The sequence below is a fragment of the Rutilus rutilus genome, assembly GCF_951802725.1.
Source record: "Rutilus rutilus genome assembly, chromosome: 10".
In the NCBI taxonomy this organism is placed as follows: Eukaryota; Metazoa; Chordata; class Actinopteri; order Cypriniformes; family Leuciscidae; genus Rutilus; species Rutilus rutilus.
Window position 1 is genome coordinate 20,036,482 of NC_140215.1, and position 26,404 is coordinate 20,062,885.

A 26,404-nucleotide genomic window follows, 5' to 3' on the forward strand; every position below is an offset into this window, starting at 1 on the left:
TCAGCATTTTAGAATGAATTCTGAAGGATCACGTGACTGACGACTGGAGTAATGATGCTGAAAATCCAGCTTTGTATCACAGGAATAAATTACATTTTTAAATATATTAAAATAGAAAACATTTATTTAAAATTTAAAAATCTCAATATTACTGTTTTTCCTTTGCAGACATACAGTAAAGGGACTTTTTTCTAAAACATTTAAAAACTGAATTCAAACTTTTGAACAGTAGTGTATACTAAAAGGGGTGTAACGATACCCTCATGTCACGATTCAATATATATTAAGATACTGACCTCACGATACGATATTATTGCGATACTGTTTTTAAAAATTTACTGTTGATTAAAATGCTAAATTTGATATTACATTGTGGGTGTAAATGAATAGGCTTGGACTTGTTGCTGGTAACCCAATGCACAGGACAATAGTGACACCAGACTAAAAATATTCATGATTCTGAAGCTGAAGCTGAAAAAACAGAATTATTTTAGACGAATATGCTTGCACTGTCATTGACTAGATATATTTCAAATAATGTAGGCCACTTTTTACTGGTAACATAAGACATTTGGCATTATCAGGACCCACAAATATTCCACCATTGCATTTATTATACATTATCTTCAACATTATATATAGTAGTTTAATGTAGTACTGACACTAAAATTCAGAAAACTTGAATTTTTTTCTCACAAAGTAATTTTTATTTTGGGTGAACTATACACAATACATATTTCACTATCCACAATAAATATTGTTGCATTTTTGTATTGCGATATATTGTGACACAATATATTGTTACATCTCTAGTATCCACTATTTATACTCAATTTTTCTGATGCCAAATAAGTATTGGCTTATTGTATACCTTTATGGGGTTGTTTAAAGTTTAAGACACCTCAAATGTCTTAAATATTTAAAAGAATATTTACTGTTACTTTTTGTTTTATCTTTTCTGTTCCAATGTATATAACTTAAAAAATTAAGAGTTTTTAATTATTTTATTAGACTTTTTTTTTTGATTATCACAAAATGATCAGTGTAAGGGTTGTTATGAAATTCTGAGAGCTGATCTCCTGATGTTTGTTTGTTCCTTGTCATCAGTGCCAGGCACAGCCAGGGGCCGCTCGGAACCCAGAGGTGAGGAGAGGAGCAGGGGCCTGGGTGTGAGCCGCACAGCACAGCACCGCTGGAGTACCGTCAGCAGCCTGAGCGCAGACAGTGGTGTCGTAGGGTTGAGCGATGAGCGCGAAGACGAGGAGGAGCCCCGTCGTGCCCGCCACAGTGCCGGAGCTGAGGTAGAACGCGTGGACAGCGGCATCGGCCCTGGATTGGCTCGGGGCTGGAGGAGACCCACGCCATCCCTCAGGACCTGGGAGGTTCAGCAGCCCTGTCCCGACTGCGGACACAAAGAAGGTGCCCACGGGGAAGGCATGTGCGAACGCTGCTCCAAGCTGCGCACCGAGCGCAAAGAAGCCATCCTGGAGTTTCTCAACACTGAGTCGAGTTATGGAGAGGACCTGCGCATCATCAAGGAAGAGTTTTACTGCCCCATGCAGAGTGCAGGACTGCTCACAGCAGAGCAGCTGGCCGTGGTCTTTAGCAATGTTCAGGAGCTCATTGATGTCAATGACAGGTTCACAGAGCATCTGCAGGACAGCATTGATCAGGCGTTTGATCAGGTATGGAGCACTAGTGATAGAGTTAGATATATTCAGCTTTAAAACTGTCAGTAAAGACATTTATATAAAGACATTTGTGTTTCAAATAAATGCTGTTCTTTTGAACTTTCTATTCATCAAATAATCCTGAAAAATGTTAAGCAGCATTGCTGTTTTCAACATTGATAACAATAAGAAATGTTTCTTAAGCAAATCAGCATATAAGAATGATTTCTGATCATATGACACTCAAGACTCACTTTAAAATATATTAAAATATAAAACAGTTGTTTTAAATTGTAATAATATTTCACAATATCATGGTTTTTACTGCATTCTTGATCAAATAAATGCAGCTTTGGTGAGCAGAAGAGACTTGCCAAAAGGAAATCGTGCCAACCCTACATTTTTTAAACAGTTTGTTTATATATTGTAGGGACCTTGCATTGTGCTCTCTTGATAGCTGCATTGAAAAACCCACATCGGTGGTTATTACTTTGATTTTTAATGTTATAATATGATTTCATAATAATGATTCTTCTGTCTTCATACAGGGCGATGAGGACCTGCAGACTGTGTGCATTGGAGAAATCTTCTTGGAGTTTGTCAACATGCTTCCAGCATTTCAAACCTACTGCCTGCAGCAGTCCACATCTGTCAACATGCTCAACACTCTGGAGAAAGAAAAAGAGCTTCTTAGGTACACATATTACTTTCTCTAATTGCTTTTAGAAAGTACTGTAGATTTTCCTCTTTATTTGCAAAGCCATTCAGGGTTTGCAAATAAAGGCAGTTAAGCATCAGCAGTGTAAGTAGATTGTTAATTAGTAGGTCTTTTCAAATGTATTTCTAACCACGGCTCATCTATAAAATATTTGAATAAGATGTGTCAAATTACAACCTCTATTACCACCTGTACCTAATAATGTATTCTTTTTGTGATTTTTGCAATAATAGCTGAAAATTATACAGTAATGATTTCAAACTAACTTTTGCTGGAAATCAAAGGCTAGTTAATGTGATAGTTAACTTTTTTTATTTAACTCATCCTAACACCATGTTAGCTAGCTAGCTAGTGAACACTACAGAACAGTAGTGTATGCCATATGAATTAATGTGTGTGCATTAACTTGGACAGGTTAAATGCATTGGACAAATTCCGAGTATGGGTTACCATACTTGGCCTTCACGTCATGTCACTCACTAAGATAACTTGGTGACAATACTAAAATCAGCACAAAACATTTGCACCCACAAGGAGGTATATGATCAATGAATGCAATTGTGACCAACTGGGCAAGTGACAGGGAACTAGCCTGAAATACTGGCACACTGGCTACTCTGCCATCTGCCCATCCTTTGTTGTGCCCTGCTAATGTGTTTTTTTAAGGCAGCCTTGTATGCTCACCAAGACTGCATTTATTTAATTAAAAATACAGTAAAATCAGTAATATTGTGAAATATTATTACAATTTAAAATAACGGTTTTCTATTTTAATGTATCAAAACATTTAATTTATTCCTGTGGTGGCAAAGCTGAATTTTCAGCACCATTGCTTCAGTCTTCAGTGTCACATGACCCTTCATAAATCATTCTAATATGCTGATTTGCTGATCAAGAAACATGTCTAATTATTGACAAGGTTGAAAACAGTTGTGCAGAAACAGTGATTTGTATTTTTCAGGATTATTTGATGAATACAACAGTAGCGTATGCCATTAGAAGGAACTCTCTTAATTGTCACGTTTGTTTCCTCCCTTGCGTCCTTCAGGATATTCCTCGACGTGTCCCAGAACGACAACACTGCGCTCAGGCGCATGAACCTGCGCTCCTTCCTCATGGCACCGCTTCAGCGTGTGACCAAGTACCCGTTGCTGCTGAGTCGCATCAGCAAGGCCACCAACGAGTGTCATCCGGACTATTCCCGCTTAAAAGAAGCCAAGAGCCGCGTGGAGTCACATCTAGAGCACATCAACATGAAGACAAAACAGGAGGGGACCGCCACGTGGTCCTTGCGCTCTTTCCGGCGTGACAGCCGCAAGAACCGAGAGGTCATCAACATCGAGATGAGAGAGCTGTCGATGAAGACGGTGGGCTGGACGCGAGAGAGCACGCGCTTCATCATGGAGGGGGCGCTCCAGTTGGCGCAGCCCGCCGATGGCCAGTGGCTTAAGAAGGGAAGCAAATCCCTCAAATTCCAGAACGTTCAGGGTTTACTCATGGTACGCTCCCTGCGCACCGCAGAGGTGGTGACCGATGGGAGTCTGGAGTCCTCAGAGACGGTGCAGGACGGTGTACTGGTGCTCATCAAGGACAAGAGCAGCGGGAAGTTCACTGTGTTACGGGAGCCCATCTGTCTGGCGAACTCCGTGGTGTCCAACGACCCCGACTGTGAAGACACCTTTGAGGTGCTGGACATCCGACGCGAGGCCTTCGTTTTCCGTGCCTCCGACAAACCTCGCACTCAGCAGTGGTTTCGACAGATAAAGAGATACGCTAGTGATCTGGGATCCTGGAGAAAACGACGCAATGCTCTCCCTAATATTATGATTAACACGACCCAGAGCCGGTCCTGAGACATCCCTCGTCCCTTCCCAGCATAACTCTGATGTAAACAATAATTTAAAAAAATCAATATTTTGTTGAGAAAACAGTATTTGTGTGGGGGAATCGGATCTGATTAGATGCTCCTCCACCAATGGACTTTTAAATTGCAAGGTTTTACTGTGATTTAAAAGACTGAATATTAATATAGACCGCAAGGGGCACTTTGTATGAGTGGAAAGCAAATAAATGACATTTGGGAAGAGGAAAAATCCACTGTCAAGCAAAAAGTAATGCCCTTTGGCATACCAAAATGAGGGCCTTCTTAGGTGCCTCAATGCTGCACTTGTAAAACACTGATTGTACAACTAGTTTGCGACTGAGAAGAAACCTTTTCAGTTGTGAAATGGTTTTTGTGATAAGCATGAGGGAACATGTTTTGATTGGATGGACCTTATGTGGACTTTTTAGTATGCACTACAGAGTGGAAACCTGTGTTTTGTGTGAAGACTGAGGTAAAGCTGTTTTGTTTTCGGACCATTGTAATTCCCACTTCCTCTTTCTCTTCCATTAGCAACTATTTCCACTGCCGCCCAGGAGCAGTTCTCATTTTTGTATCACTGTGCTGGTTTACAAAACAGCAATAATATTCATTGTATTATGTAGCGGCAGTAAAGCTGGTATCCTTGTGATCGATGATGTAACAAAACATTTTTGGTATGTTTTCTCCATAAATGAGGGTGTAGCATCAGTCTAAACATCAAGTATTGCCACTTTAATGGTTGTGCTGAAACCATCTGTGGCCAGATCCTGAATTAGAAAATGTCAGTTTGATGTCCCCCCCCACCCCAAATTTGTAGTTTATAATAACAATGTTGCTTTCCTTTAATCTTTGAGGCGGATAAAATACGTGCCTTTGTTTATTTTATACTAAATGAGTCTACTATTCGTTCAAGTTTTCCTTCTACGTTTACCTAAAAATTAGGCCTTATGTCAAATTATTGAGAAAAATATTATTTTTCAGTAGCTGCTGTACTATTCCAACTTTCCCATTGATATACGAACTGTGCTTTATGACAACCTTCTAAATGTTACCTGTTTTTGTTTGATGCACTTTAATATGAAGGTCATAAAACTGGAGCGAGGACATTGTTCTGCAGTTTACAAAGCTTTACTGTACTTTGTTTTAAAGATTGTTTGAGCTTTAAAAGAAAATGAACCACAGTTGACTTGAGCAATAGCAATCAACCACATTCACCATGGTCTCTCTTTGTGTGTTTAAAGTCAATTCTAATGGATAGATATATCGCTATCACTGGATCTTGGCATTTAGGTTTCAACATGAATATTTACTGTTTTTCCAACGGCATTGATACTGTTAGAAATACCATAGCTTCCACATTACACAATGAAAAGAGGAGTTGAACCTGCCAGAGGACTTTGTCAGAAACGTTACTTTAAACTGAGACCAATCGAGCTGTTAAATACTTTTTCCATTCTTAAAAATCCTAATTTAATATTTTTATTTTTTGTTGTGTAAAATATTGTGAATTACAATTAAAAATGACAAGTATCCATCTCTCTCAACTGACTCCATGTTTTCTGAGAACATTATTCCCAATGACAATCTTTATTACACAGCATTATTGAACAAGAAAATGATTTCCAGTTGAACCACCACATGAACAGGCATTTCAAATGCTAATACTGTCAGATAGAAAACTATCTTTGGGGAGAAACAATAGGAATACAAAGCATTATTGTTGAAAATTACTAGGAACCATTTTAAGTAAAACATGCACCCACAAAGAACACACAACAAAAAAGTCAATGCACTGAGAATCCACAAACCCAATAGGGAGGAACATAAAAATGTCCATAAATATTTACAAAGGAAAACAAATGCACTGTCAGTTTGCCCTTTAAAACATTTGCTTAAGTTTTATTGTTATTTTTCCAAAGCTCTTCCTGATACGACACTCTCTGCAGGTGGAGTTCAGCATGCAACAACATCCAGAACAACAGGGAAAGGAACATACGAACTGAAAAGTAGAAAAGGTCAAAAATAAACAGCAAGACATCTCTTTGAACTTATTGATCCAAAAATGAAAAATTCTGTCATCATTTACTAATCCTGGTGCTGTTCCAAACCTGCGTGACTTCCTTCTTTGCATCACAAAAGATATTTTGAAAAATGTTTCCACTGTTTTTGTTCATACAGTGAAAGTCAGTGGGGTCCAAAACTTAGAACCTTTTGACTTTGATTGTATGGACAAAAAATATTCAACATGATCTTCAGTGTTCTGCAAATGTTAGTCAAACAGGTTTGGAGCGACAGGAGGGTGTGTAAATGATGACAGAACTGTTATTCTTGGATGAACACTCACTATAATGGAGAAATACATCAAAGTGTAAATATGGCACCAAAGCCGGCGCTTGAAGAAACTGATGATCTACAAACTCAAGATGTCTTTACAGTATGAAATATTTTGGCACAGGTTTGTCAATTTTACCTTCATGTACACCTTAGCAAGAAACAATTAACGTGATTTAGTCAGTTACATTCAAGAAAAGTGCTATGAGTGTAGAAAACCGAATCTAATGAATCTGTTTGTGTCACATGTAGGCTTATATTTGTTTAGGTCAACATCAAGAAAGTGTCATTACTGGTCAGAAAACAACAAACAGGCACATAACTTCTGTTTCTACCAGCATTTACCATTGTTTCCCTCTCTTTATCAATATTTCAGTATTAATTCTTAAATATCTCCCCCAAAACAATGTTTTCTTGTTTGACTGTACAATGATTCACAAGACAAATGGCAGAGACAAAAGCAATCAAAACTAGTAAAAAAAAAAACATCCAATCAAAAATAACAGGCAAACAAATGCATCTGTACATAAAAACATCTCTGAACAGAAGTGAGAAACAGAAGATTTCCCCACTAAAACCTGAACTGATCTCTGTCCTGGTAGGCAGGTGGCTTAAAAAATAGGCAGGTGGCTCAAAACCTCCATCCCTTTCCTCCTCCTCTTCCTCTGACCACCTGCACGCTGACAGGTTTAACCATTCTTCCAGTCGTGAAGAATCCCGGCCACGGCTCTACTTATTCTCCTCCAGTCTCCTGCTCCTTGGCAAGGCCTCGGATGGAAAGGTCGTACACCACCTCCTCTATCTTTTTCACGTCGTACTTGAGGCCGTCATAGCGCTTGCGAAGAGGGTCGTTTTTTAAATTGAGCAAGCGAAAGCCAGAGTCAAGTTCATTGATAAAGTTTGAGATCCTAAGTGGACGTCCATAGTCCCCTGCGGTCACGCTGTTCACTGCCAGCCTGGACTAAATGAAGAAAATGCAAAAGGTACATTGTGCTTTTAATTTGTTTCGTCACACAAAATCCACTATAATGCATTGCATTGCATATAAACTGCAAATGGCTTGTTCTGAGACACTGCTTATGATTTATGGGGATAATATATGGGGTGGTTGTGTACACACACACTGCCGACACACATGTTCAAACAAAAAGTCATTTTTGCATAATTAGGTCATAACAAAAATTAAACTAAACGAAACTTTGTATCTGCAAATTACTGTCAATGTAATCACTCATTGACACTTAATTCAAACTCCTTAATGTTAAATTAAATGTTTAAATACAGGTATAATATTATTGATAAAGGTTATAAAATTGGTAGTCTGAATGAACTTGAGGGGGAAAATAAAAAACTTACCAGCTCACTGGCCAAAATGAGAACTCCTGCTAGATAGTCTTCCACATCCAAATGAAACCCTTTTTCTCTGTCGACTTCAACTGCGTAAGCGTAAAGAAAAATTAATCTACAACAGTCTCACACAAGTATAGAAAATGTATAAATAAACATGAACATTACATACTGGCAAGTATTTTTGCCACTTCTTCCCGTGTAACCAAGGACTCGCTTTCCAGGTATACCACAAAAGCTGCAAGGAAGGCAAGTCGTTGAAGAACAAATCTCCAATGTTCATGATACCTAGGGAAAGGTGAGGACGTGTAAATCTTTAATATAATTAGCAACACTAGAAAATTGGGGGGGAATTGCTCAAGAGGTATCTACACTAACCGATAGTACTGTTCCGCAGGGAACTTAGTTTTCAGCTCTCCAGTGTGATTTCTCACAGTGCAGAACAGCTCTCTGGCCTTCAAACACTTGCTGGGAACTGGTGGAGGGAATGAAACCGCATTATAAAAGGCATCGTGTAAATCAATAGACTTAGATCAAGAATTTAAACTGGTCTTACTGTCTTTGAAACCAGTTGGTTGATGGACACTTTGAAGAACAGTGAGGATCTCTCGTGCCGTCTGCTCCAGAACTTGGACAACTTTTCTTATGTCCTACAGGAAGAACATGGAAAGATGAGTCAGCCGAAAGCACATGTGGATTAAACACGACACAAATTCATAAAGAGATCCGCTGAACTTTCTATAAAGACTTTGATAGCTGTTGCATTTTATAAAGTCTCATTTACAAGTCACAAATCCTCTGATAATATGACTGGGCATATTATATATTATAATACTAGCAATAATTGATTCAGAGGTTTTGCGACAGTACGTGAAATTCCAAACGGACTTCACATTGCTTCTTAAAACCCCATTCATTTTTAGTATAGTCATTTTGCCAGTTTATGTGTCAGTGCAGTTGTTTACCTCTCGGATATCTTGATCTGCGCTCAGAAAGCCTTGGATATAGGTAAACATCTCCGTTACAGACATTTTCAAATGTGTTTTCTTGTGCGCTTTAGCTATAGAGTGACTAGATGATGCAAATGTAGACTATTTAGATAACGTTAAGATGCAAACAGAAACTATTTATTAATTGTCTTCCTCGCGAACCAAACAGCATGCAATTATAATTCAAATCATCAGCATGCACATTCTCATCCGTCCTTCTTCAGGTCGTCGCATGATAATGATGTAATGATCGTCTCTCTTGTCTCCTGGACGCCCTCTACTGGCCTTGCTCAAAGCCAACGCTTTCCTTTATTTAGATTTATTTCTCAAAATAATTAAGCTTCTGACTTTTTAAGAGCTGAGTTGCTAAGTCGGGGAAAAAAATATATATATTTTAACTTCATAAATCACAAATAAATGACAGCAGTTACTCAGTCAGAACTTAAAGCAGCAAGTCACAAGTATAGTCTTAATTAAAAGGACAGTTGTGAAAAATCCGATTCATTCATTTTACAAATGTAATCCTAAGGAGTTGCACAACTGATTTTATAATAACAAGCTTATTTATGAAGACTAGAGCCTACAGACTTCAGCCAAATATTGTGCCTTTTTTACCAACTGTCTCGTCACGTATTTATTATACATGCACGCATATGCTATCTCAGTCCACTATGCTGTCAGTGAGAGTGTAAGGCTGTATCTCAAAACCTAGTGAGCTGCCTATCTTGACATCATTCCCTTACAGCCCCAAAGTGCCGAACATTCGCGTTTTAGGTGCCCTAGTGTGCTGTCCAGCTAGGCTCCGCACCAGCTTTTGAGACAGACAGGTCGCGAGCGAGACTTCCGGTGAGTGTTGCGTGGCTGTAAACTGTTTTGATTGAGTTCAGCGTTTCAGGTTCAGACGCTCCTCTCTGCGGCAGAGCCAAATGAACGCCCTCGTTTCATTTACCTCCAGACATGACAGCACTGAAATGATGCAGTATTTAGATATCCCATCCTCACGAGACATGGATAACATCCACAGGAGAATATTAAAGGAGTGAATAACTGTTACCGCGAGCACTATTTTGTACTGAACCGGATTGTTAGCTTAGCTGGCTAGCAGATAGATTTTCAGTCTCTGCTGCTGCTGGGTGGTGTTGCCCGAGGACGGACATCAGCGATGGGAATCATTTTTACAAAGTTATGGAGGCTTTTTAACCACCAAGGTACGTCAAGCAGTATATTTTAAAACATATTTCGATGATTTTTTAACATTGACTTGCTATATGGGGTTTTATTAGCTAGCAAGTATTGCTAAACTGCTACTGTAGTTTCGCTTTAAAACAGCGACGCTGGTGCTTATACGACTTTAATCATAAACGTTGTGCATTCTTCAAGGTAGAAATATTCTGTGAACGACTGTCTGTCATTACATTAAAACAGTCGGTAAGGCTTCAATAAACTGGCTAATATGGTTTCAGACTGGCTGTTGACACACACTCTACTGTCAGGGTCAGTCTCTGTGTTTGAGTAGGATGGAGGAGCCCTGATATCTTTATTTTTCACTGATAGATAATTGTTGAGTGACGTGTCAAGCACTGTGACACGCTTATGTAATTCTCATGTAAGATTAAAATTTGGTAGGAAATGTATTTGTTCGCATTTTACCGTTGCTGTGGGTAAAATATTGATATTATATTCCCCTAAACGTGTTTGGTTTTATGTACGTCGTCTGGTATTGATAAAACATAACTCACCAGTGAGGACATATCAATATAAAGTGACTGTGAAAACCAAATGTCAGCACTGAGTATAGATCAACCTGCACCAGTAGTATGAATTCAAAAGTGAAACACCCATTGCAGAACTCTTTGCTTTTTTTTTTTTTTTTTAGTTAGATCATTTGTGCCTTTTTCCTCTGTGATATGTGCATGCTGGGCATTTTGCAACACTGGTCAGCCTGTGTGTCTCTGACAGTGGTTTAATCCTCAAAGCGCTGGAGTTTGTGTCAGCATTTCTTGTTACTCAACGTCCATGTGATAGCCAGTGGTCTCTCATTTATAATAAATGGTGTGGGATATTCATAAAGCATAATCTTGTTTGAAAGACTTGCACATCAGTGAATGAGGTACTGAGCATGTGCAAATTGCAACATAACCCAGTGGAACATTTCTCTTCAGTTCTTCTCACCTTACTCATTAGCAGAATAGATCATTGTGATGTGGGTGAGCCGTGTAACATGAGAGTTTAGAGAGTGTTGCCTGCAGTCAGATGCAGTACCACCAGTCTGTATTAATTCTTTTTGTTTAGATGTAGTGTAGTAAAAAAAAAAAGTTTTGTTTTTGAAAGAAGACTCATGTACTGACCAAGGCCAAATGCTGCTTTTATTTGATTGAAATACAGTAAAACATTTTTAGATATACAGTAAACATGTATATATGAATAGGAAATCTTTTGTAACATTATAAATGTCTTTACTGTAACTTTTGATTCATTTAGTGTATCCTTGCAGAATAAAAGTATTAATCTCTTTTAAAAACATTTTTAAATCTTAATCACCCCAAACTTTTAAGATGCTAAAATACTTTCACCCTAAATCCATGTTAAAGTAGTTTCACCTTTTTGTTGTGTTGACTGTTTCTGCATCACACAACACTGCTTAAATTCTTTCAGAACATTTCATGGAATAGACAGAACTGATAAGATGATATAATCAGAGCCTGTGAATGGGTAGAATCTAACCTTCATACACGTTTTATTTGTTCCTCTTTGATTTTTCTTTCTTTTTTTTCCCTCAGTTTCATGTCCCTTCTTGTGCAGGTTAGTATTCAACTTTCCAGGAACGAACTTTGAGGATTTGAGTTTAAGAATGTCTTTGAAATGTTTCTCAGTCTTTAGGTTAAATGTTTGAAAGCTGACACTGTAAATGCAACCCCACATTGTGATGAACCGGCTAGTTTGTCTTTTTGTTTTAGTTGTCAACTTTGTACTGTGTTGCCACTATGTAACACATGCATTAATCATGCACAATGTGTGTTTATGCCTTGCAAAAAAAAAAAAAAAAAAATTTGATATAAAAAACTGGTGCTGTGACTTCTACAACTAATCTGATGTCAAATATTAAAGTTGCCTGGCTGGTTACATAGGTTATGATTAGGCCTAGTTAAAATTGCACAAATGACTAAGCAAAATAGAATGGTCTGAAAATTATACACATCGTATTCCACTGTTTTTACAATTTCCAAAGGCTTATTTTAAAGCAGTATTATTTACAGATATCATTGTTATTAAAAAAGTGTTTTGGTTTGGTTTTTGTGAAGAGATTGTTAAGATTATTTAATGTGGTGTGGTTGTGAATGTTAAAAGTGCTGAAAAAAAAAAAAAACTTTTATTGTTGAGAACTTTTCTTGTCTTTGAGTTCAGAGAGAAAGAGAGATCTGGAACCATGTGACTTTAGCCACCTCTTTAAATCTAAATGTCAGCACAACTGTACATTTGAATGTGATACAAAAGATTTTAAAACATTTAATTGAAGTGCTAAAGCACATCTTTACAATACACCTTGACCTTTGGAGCCTCTTTGGCAAATGAATGCTTAGCTGACATGATTATATCAGCTTTAAACTCTTGAGTGTCATCAGTTTCAAAGTGTCTTTGTGAAAAGCATCTCTTTTCAGAATACTTTTATTTGACTGAGCTAAGGCAGCTGTGAATATAAATCTGCATTGTTTATCCTTTTGATCTTTCATTCAAAAAATGCACAAAATTCATTGAAGTAAAACAATTGAAAGTGGGGGAGAACTCACATTATTAAATAAATGTTTTTCTCCAATGCATGTTGGACACAATTATTGGCACCCCTAGAAAGTAGGCTATATTTTCATTTACGTTTATTTTTAGCACACCAGGGTGACTAAGAGTATGAAATTGTCCAGCCATGACTTCCTGTTCCACGGGAGAATAAATGTGAGGAAACACAAAAGCACATGTGTCTATATTGTTTTAAGGCTTGGTGAGGAGGATAGTTTGAGTGGCCAAAGACTCTCCAAGGATCACAGCTGGAGAATTGTAGAGATTAGTTGAGTCTTGGGGTCAGAAAGCCTAGAATTTTTAGGAACACAAGTTTTTTTGGGAGGGTTTGAAGAAAAATCTAACTTGCTCATCCAAAAACAAACTCCAGCATATTGTCAGACACGACTGGAACCTCCAAAGGGACTTGGATGAAACAAAACAAAAAAGAGCTTTTTGACAGCAAACCCACCAGATGGGTTTGGTGCAAACAGGGATAAACAGTACCCCATGTCCATGGTTCAATACACTGCTGGATCTTTAATGTTGTGTAATCTATATAATGACATATATATCAGTGGTTGTGGGCCTATTTTTTTGCTGGAGTTCCTGGACAACTTGTTCAGATACATGGTATAATGGATTCTAGCAAATACCAACAGAAAAAAAAACCTGGCTGCTTCTGCTAGAAATTGTATAATGGGCCGTGATTGAATCTTCCATAAGGACAGTGATCCACAACAAACATCAAAATCAACACAAAAATGTGTCACTGAGCACAAAATGAAGCTTATGCCATGGCCGTTCCCAAATGAGTGGGATGAACTGAAGAGAAGGACCAACATGGATCTGGGAATCTGAAGGATCTGGAGAGATTCTGTATGGAGGAATGGTCTCTGGTCTCTTGTCAGATGTTCTCCAAACTCGTCAGGCATTATAGAAGAAGACTCAGAGCTGTTATCTTAGGAAAAGGACATTTCAATAATTGGGTGCCAATAATTGTGGCCAACGTGAACTAGACAAAACCTTTATTTCATAATGAGATTTTCCCCAACTTTTAGAATTTTGTGAATTTCTGAATGAAAGATCAGAAGGATAAACAATGTAATTTATCTCCAAAGCCCCCTTTGATCATATATTTACCAAGGTTGCCAATAATTCTGGAGTTGCTGTATTACCTGAAATGAGAATTATGAATATTTCTAAACTGGTTCATTCAATTGTTCCAGAGTACATTTTATACAGATCTATGTCCTTTCATTATTCAGGCATAATTTTTTGACAATTTTCATTTATTATATTAATTTTCATCATTTAGTTCTGTTTGTCACACCAGATTAGGGTTGCAAAATTTATTTTGTTTATTTTATTTTATTTTCTACTCCCAAATAAATCAGTCAAAAATGTCATTTTTTTTATTGTTTATTAGTTTGCATGCATGGCTGCTTATGACCAAACAAAAAAATTATATTTATGTTTGTATTATGTTTGTATAAATTACATCAAATTTCCAATTATTTACCTTTTAATTCCTGTAAATTCCCATTTTCCAAATTGGAATATTAACAAAATTCCCCAGTTTAACTTCCCATGGAAAGTTTAATGCACAGATCCGATCTTTTGACCAGATCCGAATTATTATTATTATAAAAAATTTTTTTTTTTTTTTTTTTATATATTTTTTACACTCACTTTAGATAGCACTGGTATCCGATATCTGTGTTTACATTAATTCCCGCCCAATCTGATTTTCGGTGATCGGTTTACTATCCACATGGTAGACCATGGTTTTGAATGGTCGTGCTATCTACAGCTCAGATCTAGAATTCTGAAGTGAAATAAAGTAGCCCTGTAATATAACCTATATGAATATTTATTTATTTTTTGTATGAATTCGAATGAATTAACCAGCGAGAGAGCGAGTAACCCAATAGTGAAGCTTGTTGGTTTAATTACAGCGAAGTTATCACCTCATTGCTGAGAAATATAATGTAGCTTTCAGTATAGGCTGTTTTATTATAAAAGTCACGGGCAGAAGTCCTGAATCACTAGCGTAGCCAGAAAAGCGTCTCTGGGTGTGCATAAGAAAAACTGGGTGTGCCACATTTGTTGTCAGATTAATGTGCAAAAAAACCCGACCCGGCGTATCCATATTTTACAGAATAGACTAGGCTGATGTGTAAAACTATAGGCCTACTCAGGCTCGTTAAATAACCATAATCCATAATCCATCTTTTACATATTTAAATCTACATATTTATGATATTTTAACCTTTTTAAAGAGCATTTTTCCCTAATCGTTTTAAATGTATGCTTCATCTTTCATTTTAAATTCTTAAATTTGATCAACAAATTCAATTGGAATAATAAGACACCTGGCTGTTACCAATCAAATGAATTAATTTACACTGAAAAATTTCAACTGCATTAAATAATGTTATGAGATTGTTTAAAAAAATTAAAATAAATTGAATATAGCCTAACTTACAACAAATATGACATGGATGATAGCCTACTTTTAAACACGAAACTATTCCACCAGTAGGGGGCGGCAGGTGACCGTCTTAATGAGTGAGTTATTGAGTCATTTATTCAAATGATTGGTGCAAATGGCTGAATTGTTCAGGAATGAGGCAGTTGTTTAATGGGTCATTGAATCTTTGACTCAACCGATTCGTTCAAAGCGCTGAATCATTCAGTTGTGCGGTTATGTGTTCCGGTGAGATGCGCTGTGGTTCTGCTGTGATCTTTGTTTGAAACTATTTTCGCTGCTCAAATAGAACAAAAACAGTCAATATTGTGTCTAAAATGTAAGTGACTTGATATTAATTACTTGTTTATTGAACTGTCATATGAAATCAGTGTCACATTTTCAATCGTGATGGTATTCAGCACTCGTGGTCGTGTGATGTTGCTTAACTGTATCATATCATATGTTATAAATATAAAAACTCCACATGAATTTTTTAACCACTGTATGTTCATTAAGTTTCTTTGTGTGAACTGCGCTCATTTGTTTCCATCTCCTCATGAGCACAACCTTGTTACCGTCACGTCCGTTTCACACATACTCTGTTTGCAGTGCGTATGCAGTGCAGGAGCAGCACTCGCTATAGTGCTTTCACATATGCTGCGTTTGCAGTAACTGATCCGCGGCTGTACCACAAACACATTTACTCACTATTTGTATTTCAAATCCAGAAGTTATCAGCAACTTTTATTTAAAAAAAGTTTAGTCAGCATTGCGATTCTCTTTGTACACATACACTCTTTAATAGACGTTTAAATTTTAATATAATAAATCTTGCATGTCACAATTAAAGGACTTGTTTTTCCACCTCCATGAATGAGACAAGTGTTGTTCATTATGTCGCCTTGTTGAGGTAAATTGTAGTTTTCTTTACTTTACCCCGGTCTTAAAGTAAAAAAAGATGACGGTCAAAAGTAGTAGTATTAAATTAAATGCAATTATGGTGAGATTATTATTATATTTTCATGTCAGTCTGTGTTCATTTTGACCACGAACCATGCGCTGTCACTTTAATTCAGCGTGTGCAGCACAGCAAAAATAGACTTGGGGCCTCATTTATAAACGTTGCGTACGCACAAAAGAAGGCCACTCTCTACGCAATAATTGGTATTTATAAAAAGCAAAGTTGACGGGAAAATGTGCGGTCCTTCACGCAAACTCTGACCCAGGCGTACGCACAAAAACGGGTGAAATAAGAAATGGCGACACCGTCGGCAGATGGAAGAAACACGTGAAAGTGTGTGAAACTGTAGACCGTTGTGTAAAGAAATGGCAATACTGCCTCTTATAAATAGCATGAAGACTTCACAAAGCAAGTCTTACAATTAACAGTCTACACGAACACCCATTTGATCGATCTGCAGTGTAAAACAAACAAAATCAAACGAAGATTACAACAGAAATGCAAATTAACACAAATTTGAAATGAAATGTGTTCTGCAATAATATTGGCATGTTATGCAATTCATCCTCATAACACATCTGTAGCTTGTGAGATGCAATCAAATGGATGGTAATAAAATGCCATGACGCACAATGGCTGATCTTGCTTAGAAGATGTTTCTTGGTTTTCCTCTGTGTCTTTGCCATGATTTCGCAATCGATGAATATTAAAGGTATAGCGGAGGATTTTCTTTTTCCGGGTGGATCATCAAGACTATTGGTCCTCCTAAGTGTCAATCATTCTGGTGATATGTTTACGTAAGGCCGTCGTACGTGCTCGTGCACTATTCACACGATGGCGTGCGCTCAAAACACAGGTTGGGCTTCCCACTGATGCCTCAGTTGCGAAGTTTCTACTTGACAGGTAAAGTTTGGCATGCTATTTGGAGAAATCCATTTAAAATCACTGCTAGTAAAAGTTAATGTAAGCTATGATTAGCTTGTGCATGCTCTCTCGTGCACACGTTTAATAGGCGTTCCCTCTCGGGAGCAGGTAGAGTGTTGCGCATGTGCATTTTTTCAAAAAGTGGAGAGGGCGGTTCTTTTCTAAAATTCTGGAAAATCCTCCGCTATACCTTTAACTTGTGGGCGTTTCACGGACTATTTATGGGCAACTATGGCCGTGACATGAAGCCGCAAAAGCTGCGCCGCCTTCACACTGGCAGTTGAAACAAAAATGCCGGAGAGATTAGAACGGTTGATTTTGTCAGTGTCAGAATGTACAATTCTGTATGATCTCTCTGATGAGGGTTATAGAGACATTAATCTCCAGTATAGGAACTCTTGTGTTGTGTTTTTAAACATAAAAAAACAGTGGACAGTGGGGCTGAAAAAAGTGCTGGCTCTTTTGCATGTGGCAGTCAGTTAAATTAGATTGAGATATTTGCATTAGCTATGTGCTTATCGTCCATTGTCATGCATGATGAAACTGCAACTGCAGTATGCAAAGTTCTGTTGCAACTAAGCATTGTCTTCTCTTGTGGAAACTATTTGGCCACCTTTACACACACTTATAAGTGTTACCACGTCACCTAGTCTCTAATGCCTTTGACGTGTCTGCAGGTGCAAACACTCATATCCGGAGTCAGTTACAGCTTGATTGTTATAGGTTACAGTGTGAAAGTGGGTTAATAATAGTGCCCCACAGCATAATCATCATAATATTAAAATAGAGATGCATTGCCAAGACACTGGGCATGAGTTCATTTTTAAAGTGTGTGGTTTGAAGCAATAAATTCAGTTTGCTTAATATTTACAGATTATACAGCTGTATGTTTAACTGTACTAGGGAAAATTAGTCTAATTAATGCCAGTAGTTTATAAAACACTTTATTGGCAATAGAAAACCTTTTTGATCAAAATGAAAGGTTTCACAACTTGTAAATTGCTTCCTATTAGCCTATTTGTTGTTATTATTATATTTATCATTATATCCGAATGATCAAAATAAGCATTTTTGTGTCAAATTCACAATTGTTTAGCTCAGTTGAAATGAGGCTGTATGTGGGAAAGTGTACTGTATGTACTCTACACATACACCACTGTTTGTGATAATGTGTAGGTAGTAAAACGTGCTTGTAAGGGCAGTACTGGCTCCATTGGTCTCCAGCCTAAAACAAGTTTGACACATGCATATTTTACTCTGTGGGTTTGGTCATTATTCTGTTCTTTAGACCTGCTCAGTTCCTTGCTATTGTTAGTGTATAGGATGGCACATTTCTCAGTGACACGTTCAAATACCTGTCATGCATATGTTTGTGTGTTAAATATTCTAGCTAATTTGACAACATTCAGAATCAATGACGAATGCCTGCAATGCTGGGTATGATGAAAAGTGTTTACTAAAATATTTAACAGTTTTTCTGTTGTTCCCCCAGAGCACAAAGTCATTATTGTTGGGCTGGACAATGCAGGAAAGACTACCATACTTTATCAGTTGTAAGTATTGCAAACAGTTTCTTCATTTTATAATATATTATAATGTAACATAATTTGGCTGAAATTTGCTTGGTTTCATCATAACATGGCACATACCCTAACCCTGTATATGTATATTTCACAATATTACCGTTTTAACCGATTCCAAACTTTTGAACAATACTCTCTGTGTGTGTGTGTGTATATATATATATATATATATATATACACACTGTATATAGGGGCTCTCAAGCGATTAAAATTCGATGTGTGTATATTAGGGGTGTGACGAGATCTCGTGTTACGAGATCTCGCGAGATTAAAACGCGACGAGATTTCTCGTCGAGGTAAAACTTTGTCTCGTGAGTGAGGGTGAAATTAGTAGCCTATTGAAGATGCCCCTGCCACTTTTAAATCATTTGTGTGCCGGGCCAATCACACACACACACACACACACACACACACACACACACACACACACTCACTGTCCCTCGCTCACTCACTCGCGCGCGAACACACACACACGCTCACTGGCGGGCGCACACACGCACACTCACTGTTGCTCGCACTCTCACTCACTCACGCTCACACTCAACCCGTCGTGGAGGACCGTTAAAGTTAAACATGCTAGTCTTTCTGTCATGATGTCCTGGAGCATCGCAGACGCGTAGGTTGTCGCCCACTATGACACACTATTCGAAATGAAACGATCGAATCTTGCGTCCCGACGCCCGTTGTCCTTTACGAATCTCCACGAAACGGATCGTGCCAAAATCGCGCTAAAATAGTGTAATCTGAACCAGGCAGGTAATAAACATTTGACCTATCGCGCAAAGAACCTATTAAAGCACTAAGACATGGGAACAGTATAGCTAACATTCACATATCACAAGTCATATCGACATCGCAATATTAAACAATGTTATCGCACATCGCAGCTTTTCCTCATATCGTGCAGCCCTAGTTAGCTACTGCCCAAAGATCTCAAATGCTGCCACAAATCGTCGACATGCTTATATTCTTGAAAAAGAACATGACCAAAATCTTAGTCTGTTCTGTGTAGTTAATTTTATCTCTTTTTCATGCTTGAAAAAAAAAAATGTTTCTGTTTGAACTTGTAGTTTTGAGAGAGCAGTACTTTGATTATGGATACACACTTACTGTTTGCATTTAAAGTGTTACTTCAGTTATTTATATTTATTTTATTTATACTGTTTTATTTTTCTTTATGTTCGATTTGTGGAAAGGAGTTAGATTTCTCATGTGAAATCGTACAGGGGAGAAGCCAGACAGTAGAGTTTATAGCAAAACATTTTGCAGTGTTTGCATGTCCTTTACTGCATAGAATTCATTAAAATAGAAGTAAAATAACATTCATTACAAGTTGATTTCAAAATGAACCTAAATTGTTTTGCATTTTGTGATTTTCAGTTGAATAAAAGACTATTTTCCATTCATATATTTCATCATTGAGGATTTCTTAAAAATTGTGTAAAAATCTCGTCTTGTCTCGTTCTCGTGAACCCAATCTCGTGTCTCGTCTCGTCTCGTGGAGTAAGCGTCTCGTCACACCCCTAGTGTATATATATTTATATATCGGCCACCTTGCACTCTAAAGCCCCTTTCACACAGAGATTCCGGAAAGTACACTGATAATGTGTCCCGGGATTTGTGTGTCACATGAAGATCCCTTAAAGGTGCATTAAGCAACTTTTCATGTTAAAAATACCCGTTTTTCTAACCCATACATGCTTAAACAATTGCCTGATGGGCTGAATGAGCCCTTCTATGATCACTGCGATTGCCTCTATAATCATGTACAGTAAAATAAATAAGAGGGATTCGGGACGGAATCGACTGGGCGTGACGTCATGCGCGTTCACGCTCACCTGGTTATGTCTGGCAGGTTTGTGTATTCGCCGCCATTATCCGCATCAGCGAAGACAACTCAAGCGACTTTTGCAAAAGTAGAAGATGGATTCAAAGAGACCGGCTTCTAGTTCATCCCAAACCCCAACGCAAACTCCACGTAACCGCGTGCACAACTCTGGTTGCAGTTTCGCGTGTCGCCAGAAGGGGGCATAGTTCTGCAAAAACTCAGAGACTTGCGCAATGCACCTTTAAAGACACATGACATCAGGATGTGACGTGTAAATGTCTCCGCAGCATCTTCAGTTTGCTTATGATCTGCGATTTTGCGATTATGATCTGTGCTCACGCTCTTGCATTTTTTTCTGACTCGATCAAAACTAGTGCGTCGTTCCACTAAGCTGGCGAAAGATCTCCGCTTTAGCGTCATAACCGCGACACACCCCTTACGGCATTGATCCTGCCTTTTGTTCATATTCCGGGAACCATATTCCATATTACTAGGTCCCCATCCCGGGACGTGTTTGTGTTCGCACAGAAGGCACTCAAGCAATTATATGGCAATTTTCTGGGATCAACGTTTTGTGTGAAAGGGGCTTAGCATCTGTATTGGCTATTAAAAATATCGATATTGGTCGACCACGAAAAATTATAAAAACTTTACTGTCACTTTTATATATTTACACGTGATGCTGTGATTACATGGTCTTATGGTGTTGTCCTATTTGTTGTTCATTTGGTGCTCATGTCGTTGTTGTAATCTCCAGCTCTATGAATGAGGTGGTGCACACTTCACCCACCATAGGCAGCAATGTGGAAGAGATTGTGGTCAATAATACTCATTTCCTGATGTGGGACATTGGAGGACAGGAATCACTGCGCTCCTCTTGGAACACTTACTACACTAACACAGAGGTAGCGACCTAAGACAACTGTGAAGTTACCTTGAATCGTAAAGGCTGTGTTGCATTAACTTGTTTCTCCTGTGTAGTTTGTGATCGTGGTGGTGGACAGCACAGACAGAGAGAGAATCTCAGTGACCAGAGAGGAGCTTTACAGGATGTTAGCCCATGAGGCGAGTATATGTATGTCAGTATGAGAACTGGTATTGCATGAGTGTTCATACACACATTTGCTAAAGGGGTTGTACTAGAGGTGGGCAATATACCGGTAGGCACGATTAACTGGTAGAGATTTTGGACTATTGTCTCTATCGCGGTTACGCTCACGTGACATTGCTGTGCTGCACGGTCACGAAAGCTTATCATTTGAATGCGTTCAGTAAGTAGAGAAAGACAACGTTTCGCTATATTTGCGCGCTGTCAGAGAGATGGTTTCTGAGCTCTGTCTGAGAGACGGCGCACATGAAGCCGATGCTCTTTATGCGCAAGTTCTGAACTAAGTTATTTTTGCCACGAAATTGGGCTTTAACGTTAAACACACAACATATGTCAAAATGACCGTCTTTGCAAGTAAACGCAGTCATTTATGTCTTGAACTTAAACAGTTGAGAAAGAAAACACAAGTATATTGGATCCAAATCTACCTGCCGTCATCTGTCAGTAATGTTAATCGAACAACAGAAAAGAGAATCTCTCACTGCTCTTGACTGAGTCAATTTGTAACCATAATAAGAATAAATGTATATTTAATTTACACAGTGAAGACTACGGAGTGTTTTTTATACATATAATTCATGTAGGTATTTCTTATTTCTAGTGCTTGAAGTTTTTCAAGGAGAACTATTTCATTTGTGTCTTTGTTTGTTCTATTGTAATTTAGTTTCTTTGTTCTTTATCACTTTTTACTTGGTGATAAGAATTATGGAATTTCAATGTTATCAAATTTTTTTATATCATAACATTTTTAAAGCATAAGTAACTATTGTGATGTATATCATTATCGTGAAATAAAATGACTCATATCATGATTTAAGATGTTGGTCATATCGCCCACCCCTAGGTTTTATTGAGACTGTCTGGTTCTCTCTTTTGTGCCTTGACTTCCTGATTCCACTTCCTCTTTTCTCTTTATTAGGATCTGAAAAAAGCTGGTTTGTTGATTTTCGCCAACAAGCAAGATGTGAAGGGTTGTATGACTGTTGCTGAGATTTCCCAGAGTCTTCAACTTACCTCTATCAAAGACCATCAGTGGCACATCCAGGCCTGCTGTGCCCTCACTGGAGAAGGGTAAGGCCACAAAAACCTACAGCAGAGCCACATGACAAACATGTACATTCAAAGATCCAGTTCAATATTATGTTCAGTCGAGATGTTGTAATGAGTCACAGATTGTGTAAACGTCTGCTGTTCTAGTCATTTTGGCTGAATATAGAACTAGCAACGATAGAAGTGATGAATCCGCATTAGGCGTCTAAAAGTTGCATAGACAGCAATTGCTGTCAGACAAATGCAGACATGTCCTTGGGTTTCCAGTCCATGCTTGTTTTTAATATTAATCAAGAATATTCCATCCTCAGCCGTCTTTCCACTGCACTCAACAAACAACAGCCGATGAACCGGAAGTCATCCATTTGCAATGGAGAGTTGCACAGGCGCTGCGTGGGCTGCCGACCATCTGCGAATGTGAAATGTTTGCATCGGTTTTGAGCTTTAGATACGTTAAAAATATTTAACTTGAGCCATTACATAGTATTAAACATGTCGATCGGATGCAATGTAAACCAAGCAAATCAGTGTATGCGCAAATTGAGAATTATTAATATACATATATTTGTTTTACTTTATCAGAAACACTTGATTATTTAAAAAAAACTTTAAAAAAGGCATGGGAATTGATAAATAATAAATTATTAATAAAAAAAAAAATGGTCTCCATATTTTTACTCAAATCATTGGCAGTCATTTTTCCTATATGCATATAGCTGTTTGTTATTTGCATTCATTTATTCATTCCACCATGGTGAAATTTCGCAGGATAAAGGCTCTTGCTTTTGCACTCTATTGTAGAGTGCAATAAATATTGCAAGTCAGTGTGTGTAAAACAGCTTCTCTCCAATGTTTGAATTCCGACATCCGTGCCAAAATCTTGTGTGTAGTGGAAAGGCTGCTTTTAAGGCTTTAAGCAGACAGCTGTGGAAGCCCATATCCGCACAATAAGAAAACAAATCATGCTTTGGTAAATCATAAGGAAAAATGTACATTCAAAGTTGAATTTGTGTTGTTTTGTCTTTTTTACTATTCCTCATTATTATCACATAAAAGTTCAAAATCATGAGAAAAAAGTATCTCATAATTTCAAATTCCATCATAATTATGACAAACATAAAGTCATAATTATGACAAAAAGTTGCAATCATAAAATTCTGAAATAAAAAGTAATCATTATGCCAAAGAAGGTCATTTTGACTTAGTGTGTCATAATGATTTTATCTCATAATTTTGACTAATCTCATAATTATGATGTACCAAAGCATAATTTTTTTTCTCGTGTGGCAGTAATATATGCTTTCATAGACAACCCATGCTGGCCAATGCAGAATTTCACAATGTATCAGTAAAGCAAATTCAAATTGTACCTTTCTAACCCCATTCTGACTGCTTTGTGGATGCACAGAAAATAATATTTAAAATGTGTTGCCATAAAAAAAAAAGCCATAATGATTCAGAAAGTCTGTAGATTTCATAATGGAATGTATGAGCGGTCATTAACGTTTACTGAAAAGACTAAAATGCACCTCATTTAATGGCCAAGGTCATTAGTTCAGAGGCCTTTCCCTGACTAACAGGCAGAAAGCACAAATGTCTTTCTTTGTCTTCTTTAGAGAAAGAAAGAAAATAGGAGCATTGTTAACTGCCCGAGCTGAATGTCTCTTTCCTGTCCGCAGGCTCTGCCAGGGTCTAGAATGGATGATGTCACGGCTGCGAGTAAGATGACCTCAGGCTCAGACCTCGGATAGCAGTGTGCTCTCTCTGTCTTTCCCACCGGGTGTCGCTCACTGTGAAGGTGACTCGGCGACGTCACCAGAACTCGTTTGATTAATTTATTACAGATTATTGAGAACTGTGAATGAACAATCTGTAACTAACTCACTAAAATAAGTCAGGACTTGCAAAACAGCATAAACCCAGTGTTTTTCTGCACGGATGGCCATTGAAAGAGGAATAGGGTGGCACAGACCTTGGACTAAGAGAAGTTGTCTCTAGCTGAGCGGATCCCTGCCTGGAGTGGCCTCGCTGCTTTACCCATCTACCTGACATGGTGTTGCCCAGTGTGTGCAGTCCAGTATTTTCATTAACCTTGTGCCTGCACCCGACTCTGTCTCCTCTGGGCTGAGGAGACACATTACCATGCAACGGGAGACTGCACTCATGTAAAATACAACTAAATAAAGTGTTTTTATCTGTCATGACAGATGTTTCACATTTTATTTCTCAACAGATTTTCTTATTACCCCTCACCTTTTTTCAAAATGTACAATGTTGAAGTATTTGGTTACGTTCCACAGCTCTTTTGCCACCTCTAGGGGGCATTGCATGGTTTGAAAGGACAGTGTCTCTTTTTAAAAATGAATTTAATTAGTGTACTTGTTTAACAAAAACCTGATATGTTTAAGGAGGATCTGAACTTAATCTGGATAGAACTTTGTGTGCTAAAATTATAGCATTTTAAAGTATATCACAGAGTAGACTAGACCATACACATTATATTAGCACAGAATTTTGTAATTATTTGCACTTTGATTGATAGTTACTTTTTAAACATTTACATAGTAAAGGGAAAGTGTTTTTTTTTTAATATATATATTTTTATGTGTATAGATTTTTTGCAATTGAATTCTGTGTCACTGGTGGCAAACTGCATTTTAAATCTAGTGCTTAAAAACTGGTCAAAGAATATGCAGAATGCCTTATTTACTGCATTGTCTTTAGATTAGGCATTGGTAATCGGTAATGTGGATCATCACGGTGACCAGACCTTGACAGACTTTTCTTTTTGGAATCTCTCTCTACATAAGATGATCTCATGTAGAACTTCAGTGCCTCATAATGCTGTTTAAAACACAACTAGATATTTGTGTATCCATCTGAAGCAGGACAACACACTTGATAGGGTTGTTAGTACACAAAACCTGTTGATGTTGAGGTCTAGCTACTTACATTTAAAGTTTAATTTCATGAGTCATGGTGAACAGTTTTTCTCTGGCACTGTATCTGGATTTGTGTTTTGAAATGCTGTTTTCATGAGTGAGAGATATTGCTTTTATTTAAACTATAGGAGTCATTGAAAGTGTTTTAATACCCATCCTCAGCTGTTCAGACCCCCTTATTACTTACCAATTTTCCAGTGACTAAGCTTTATGGCACTCAAAGCGTCATGTCACTGGATTGAAGTATTGTTCATAAGCTTAGTCAACAGTTTCCATGTTTTCCTCTGTTCCCAGATGAAATGATTGCTTTTCCACCCTGTTAGTATGTACTAATTAGTCCAATCTTTAAAATATTAAACCAATCAATATTACATTTGCTTTATTATTAATGCCAACTTGTGCCACCCATACATGCACCCTGTTAGGCAAATTGCATGGAAAATCAATACAATGTTCAAATCTTAAAGTAGTTGAATAGAATCATCAACCTAGAGTTCATCTCCCTTCAAATTTCCTCCCTGTTTGACCCCATTTTTGTATCTTTTATTCATTTCCAAGCCAGGAATAGAGAAAATGAACTGATGTTATATCCACCCTGTTAGTGCATGACTGTTTATTTTTATATTTTAAGTTTTGAGATTTGATGTGTGTTTTTGTCATTTGTTTATTTATTTTTTTAATATTTATTTTAATCATTTATTTTCATTTTAGTTATTTTAGTATATCAAGTTAAAATAAATGGCAAATATTTTATTGTTCTGTTTTGATACTTATTTATTTAGTGTTCCATCACTGTTTGGAGTTCTGAAATAGAGGACAGAGGGAAACACTGAGCTGACACAGTC

General features: G+C 37.6%; 3 protein-coding genes across 4 annotated transcripts in view; 2 read left to right on the plus strand and 1 right to left on the minus strand.

The window, feature by feature from the left end:
• The window catches only part of arhgef49 (Rho guanine nucleotide exchange factor 49), a 34,252-nt gene extending 29,347 nt beyond the window's left edge, over nucleotides 1–4,905 (plus strand). The window contains exons 6-8 of the mRNA XM_084422016.1: nucleotides 1,108–1,685; nucleotides 2,219–2,364; nucleotides 3,437–4,905. Of these exons, the coding sequence (XP_084278142.1) occupies nucleotides 1,108–1,685; nucleotides 2,219–2,364; nucleotides 3,437–4,241 (1,529 nt within the window). The 3' untranslated portion in view covers nucleotides 4,242–4,905. The remainder of the gene's footprint in view (nucleotides 1–1,107; nucleotides 1,686–2,218; nucleotides 2,365–3,436) is intronic.
• Nucleotides 4,906–5,818: 913 nt separating this feature from the next.
• Nucleotides 5,819–9,247, minus strand: tsn (translin). Of its 2 annotated transcripts, XR_014628992.1 has the most exons (7): nucleotides 8,896–9,247; nucleotides 8,487–8,580; nucleotides 8,309–8,405; nucleotides 8,103–8,218; nucleotides 7,940–8,019; nucleotides 6,573–7,544; nucleotides 5,819–6,324 (listed from the first exon to the last, which is right to left on the minus strand). XR_014628992.1 is itself a non-coding variant. In XM_084422017.1 (6 exons), exons 1-6 carry the CDS (start codon nucleotides 8,959–8,961, stop codon nucleotides 7,317–7,319), a joined length of 681 nt encoding a protein of 226 aa, XP_084278143.1. In that variant the 5' UTR covers nucleotides 8,962–9,247; the 3' UTR covers nucleotides 5,819–7,316. The 2 variants fall into 2 exon arrangements, 1 of the variants encoding a protein (XP_084278143.1); XM_084422017.1 differs by having other exon boundaries at nucleotides 5,819–7,544.
• A 311-nt stretch (nucleotides 9,248–9,558) lies between these two features.
• Nucleotides 9,559–24,821, plus strand: arl5a (ADP-ribosylation factor-like 5A). The gene is made up of 6 exons (XM_084420512.1): nucleotides 9,559–10,127; nucleotides 18,541–18,601; nucleotides 21,217–21,364; nucleotides 21,441–21,524; nucleotides 22,487–22,638; nucleotides 24,297–24,821. Exons 1-6 carry the CDS (start codon nucleotides 10,082–10,084, stop codon nucleotides 24,343–24,345), a joined length of 540 nt encoding a protein of 179 aa, XP_084276638.1. The 5' UTR covers nucleotides 9,559–10,081; the 3' UTR covers nucleotides 24,346–24,821.
• Nucleotides 24,822–26,404: the final 1,583 nt, after the last annotated feature.

What these genes read in the sequence shown, in the direction of transcription:
- tsn (XM_084422017.1), bottom strand. Translation starts at nt 8,961, where the DNA reads ATGTCTGTAACGGAGATGTTTACCTATATCCAAGGCTTTCTGAGCGCA. An exon ending in AGTGGCAAAAATACTTGCCA is followed by an intron (nt 8,020 to 8,102) that starts GTATGTAATGTT and finishes ACGCTTACGCAG; the next exon opens with TTGAAGTCGACAGAGAAAAA. An exon ending in TCATTTTGGCCAGTGAGCTG is followed by an intron (nt 7,545 to 7,939) that starts GTAAGTTTTTTA and finishes TTCTTCATTTAG; the next exon opens with TCCAGGCTGGCAGTGAACAG.
- arl5a (XM_084420512.1), top strand. Translation starts at nt 10,082, where the DNA reads ATGGGAATCATTTTTACAAAGTTATGGAGGCTTTTTAACCACCAAG. An exon ending in GAGGCTTTTTAACCACCAAG is followed by an intron (nt 10,128 to 18,540) that starts GTACGTCAAGCA and finishes TTGTTCCCCCAG; the next exon opens with AGCACAAAGTCATTATTGTT. An exon ending in ACTACCATACTTTATCAGTT is followed by an intron (nt 18,602 to 21,216) that starts GTAAGTATTGCA and finishes TGTAATCTCCAG; the next exon opens with CTCTATGAATGAGGTGGTGC.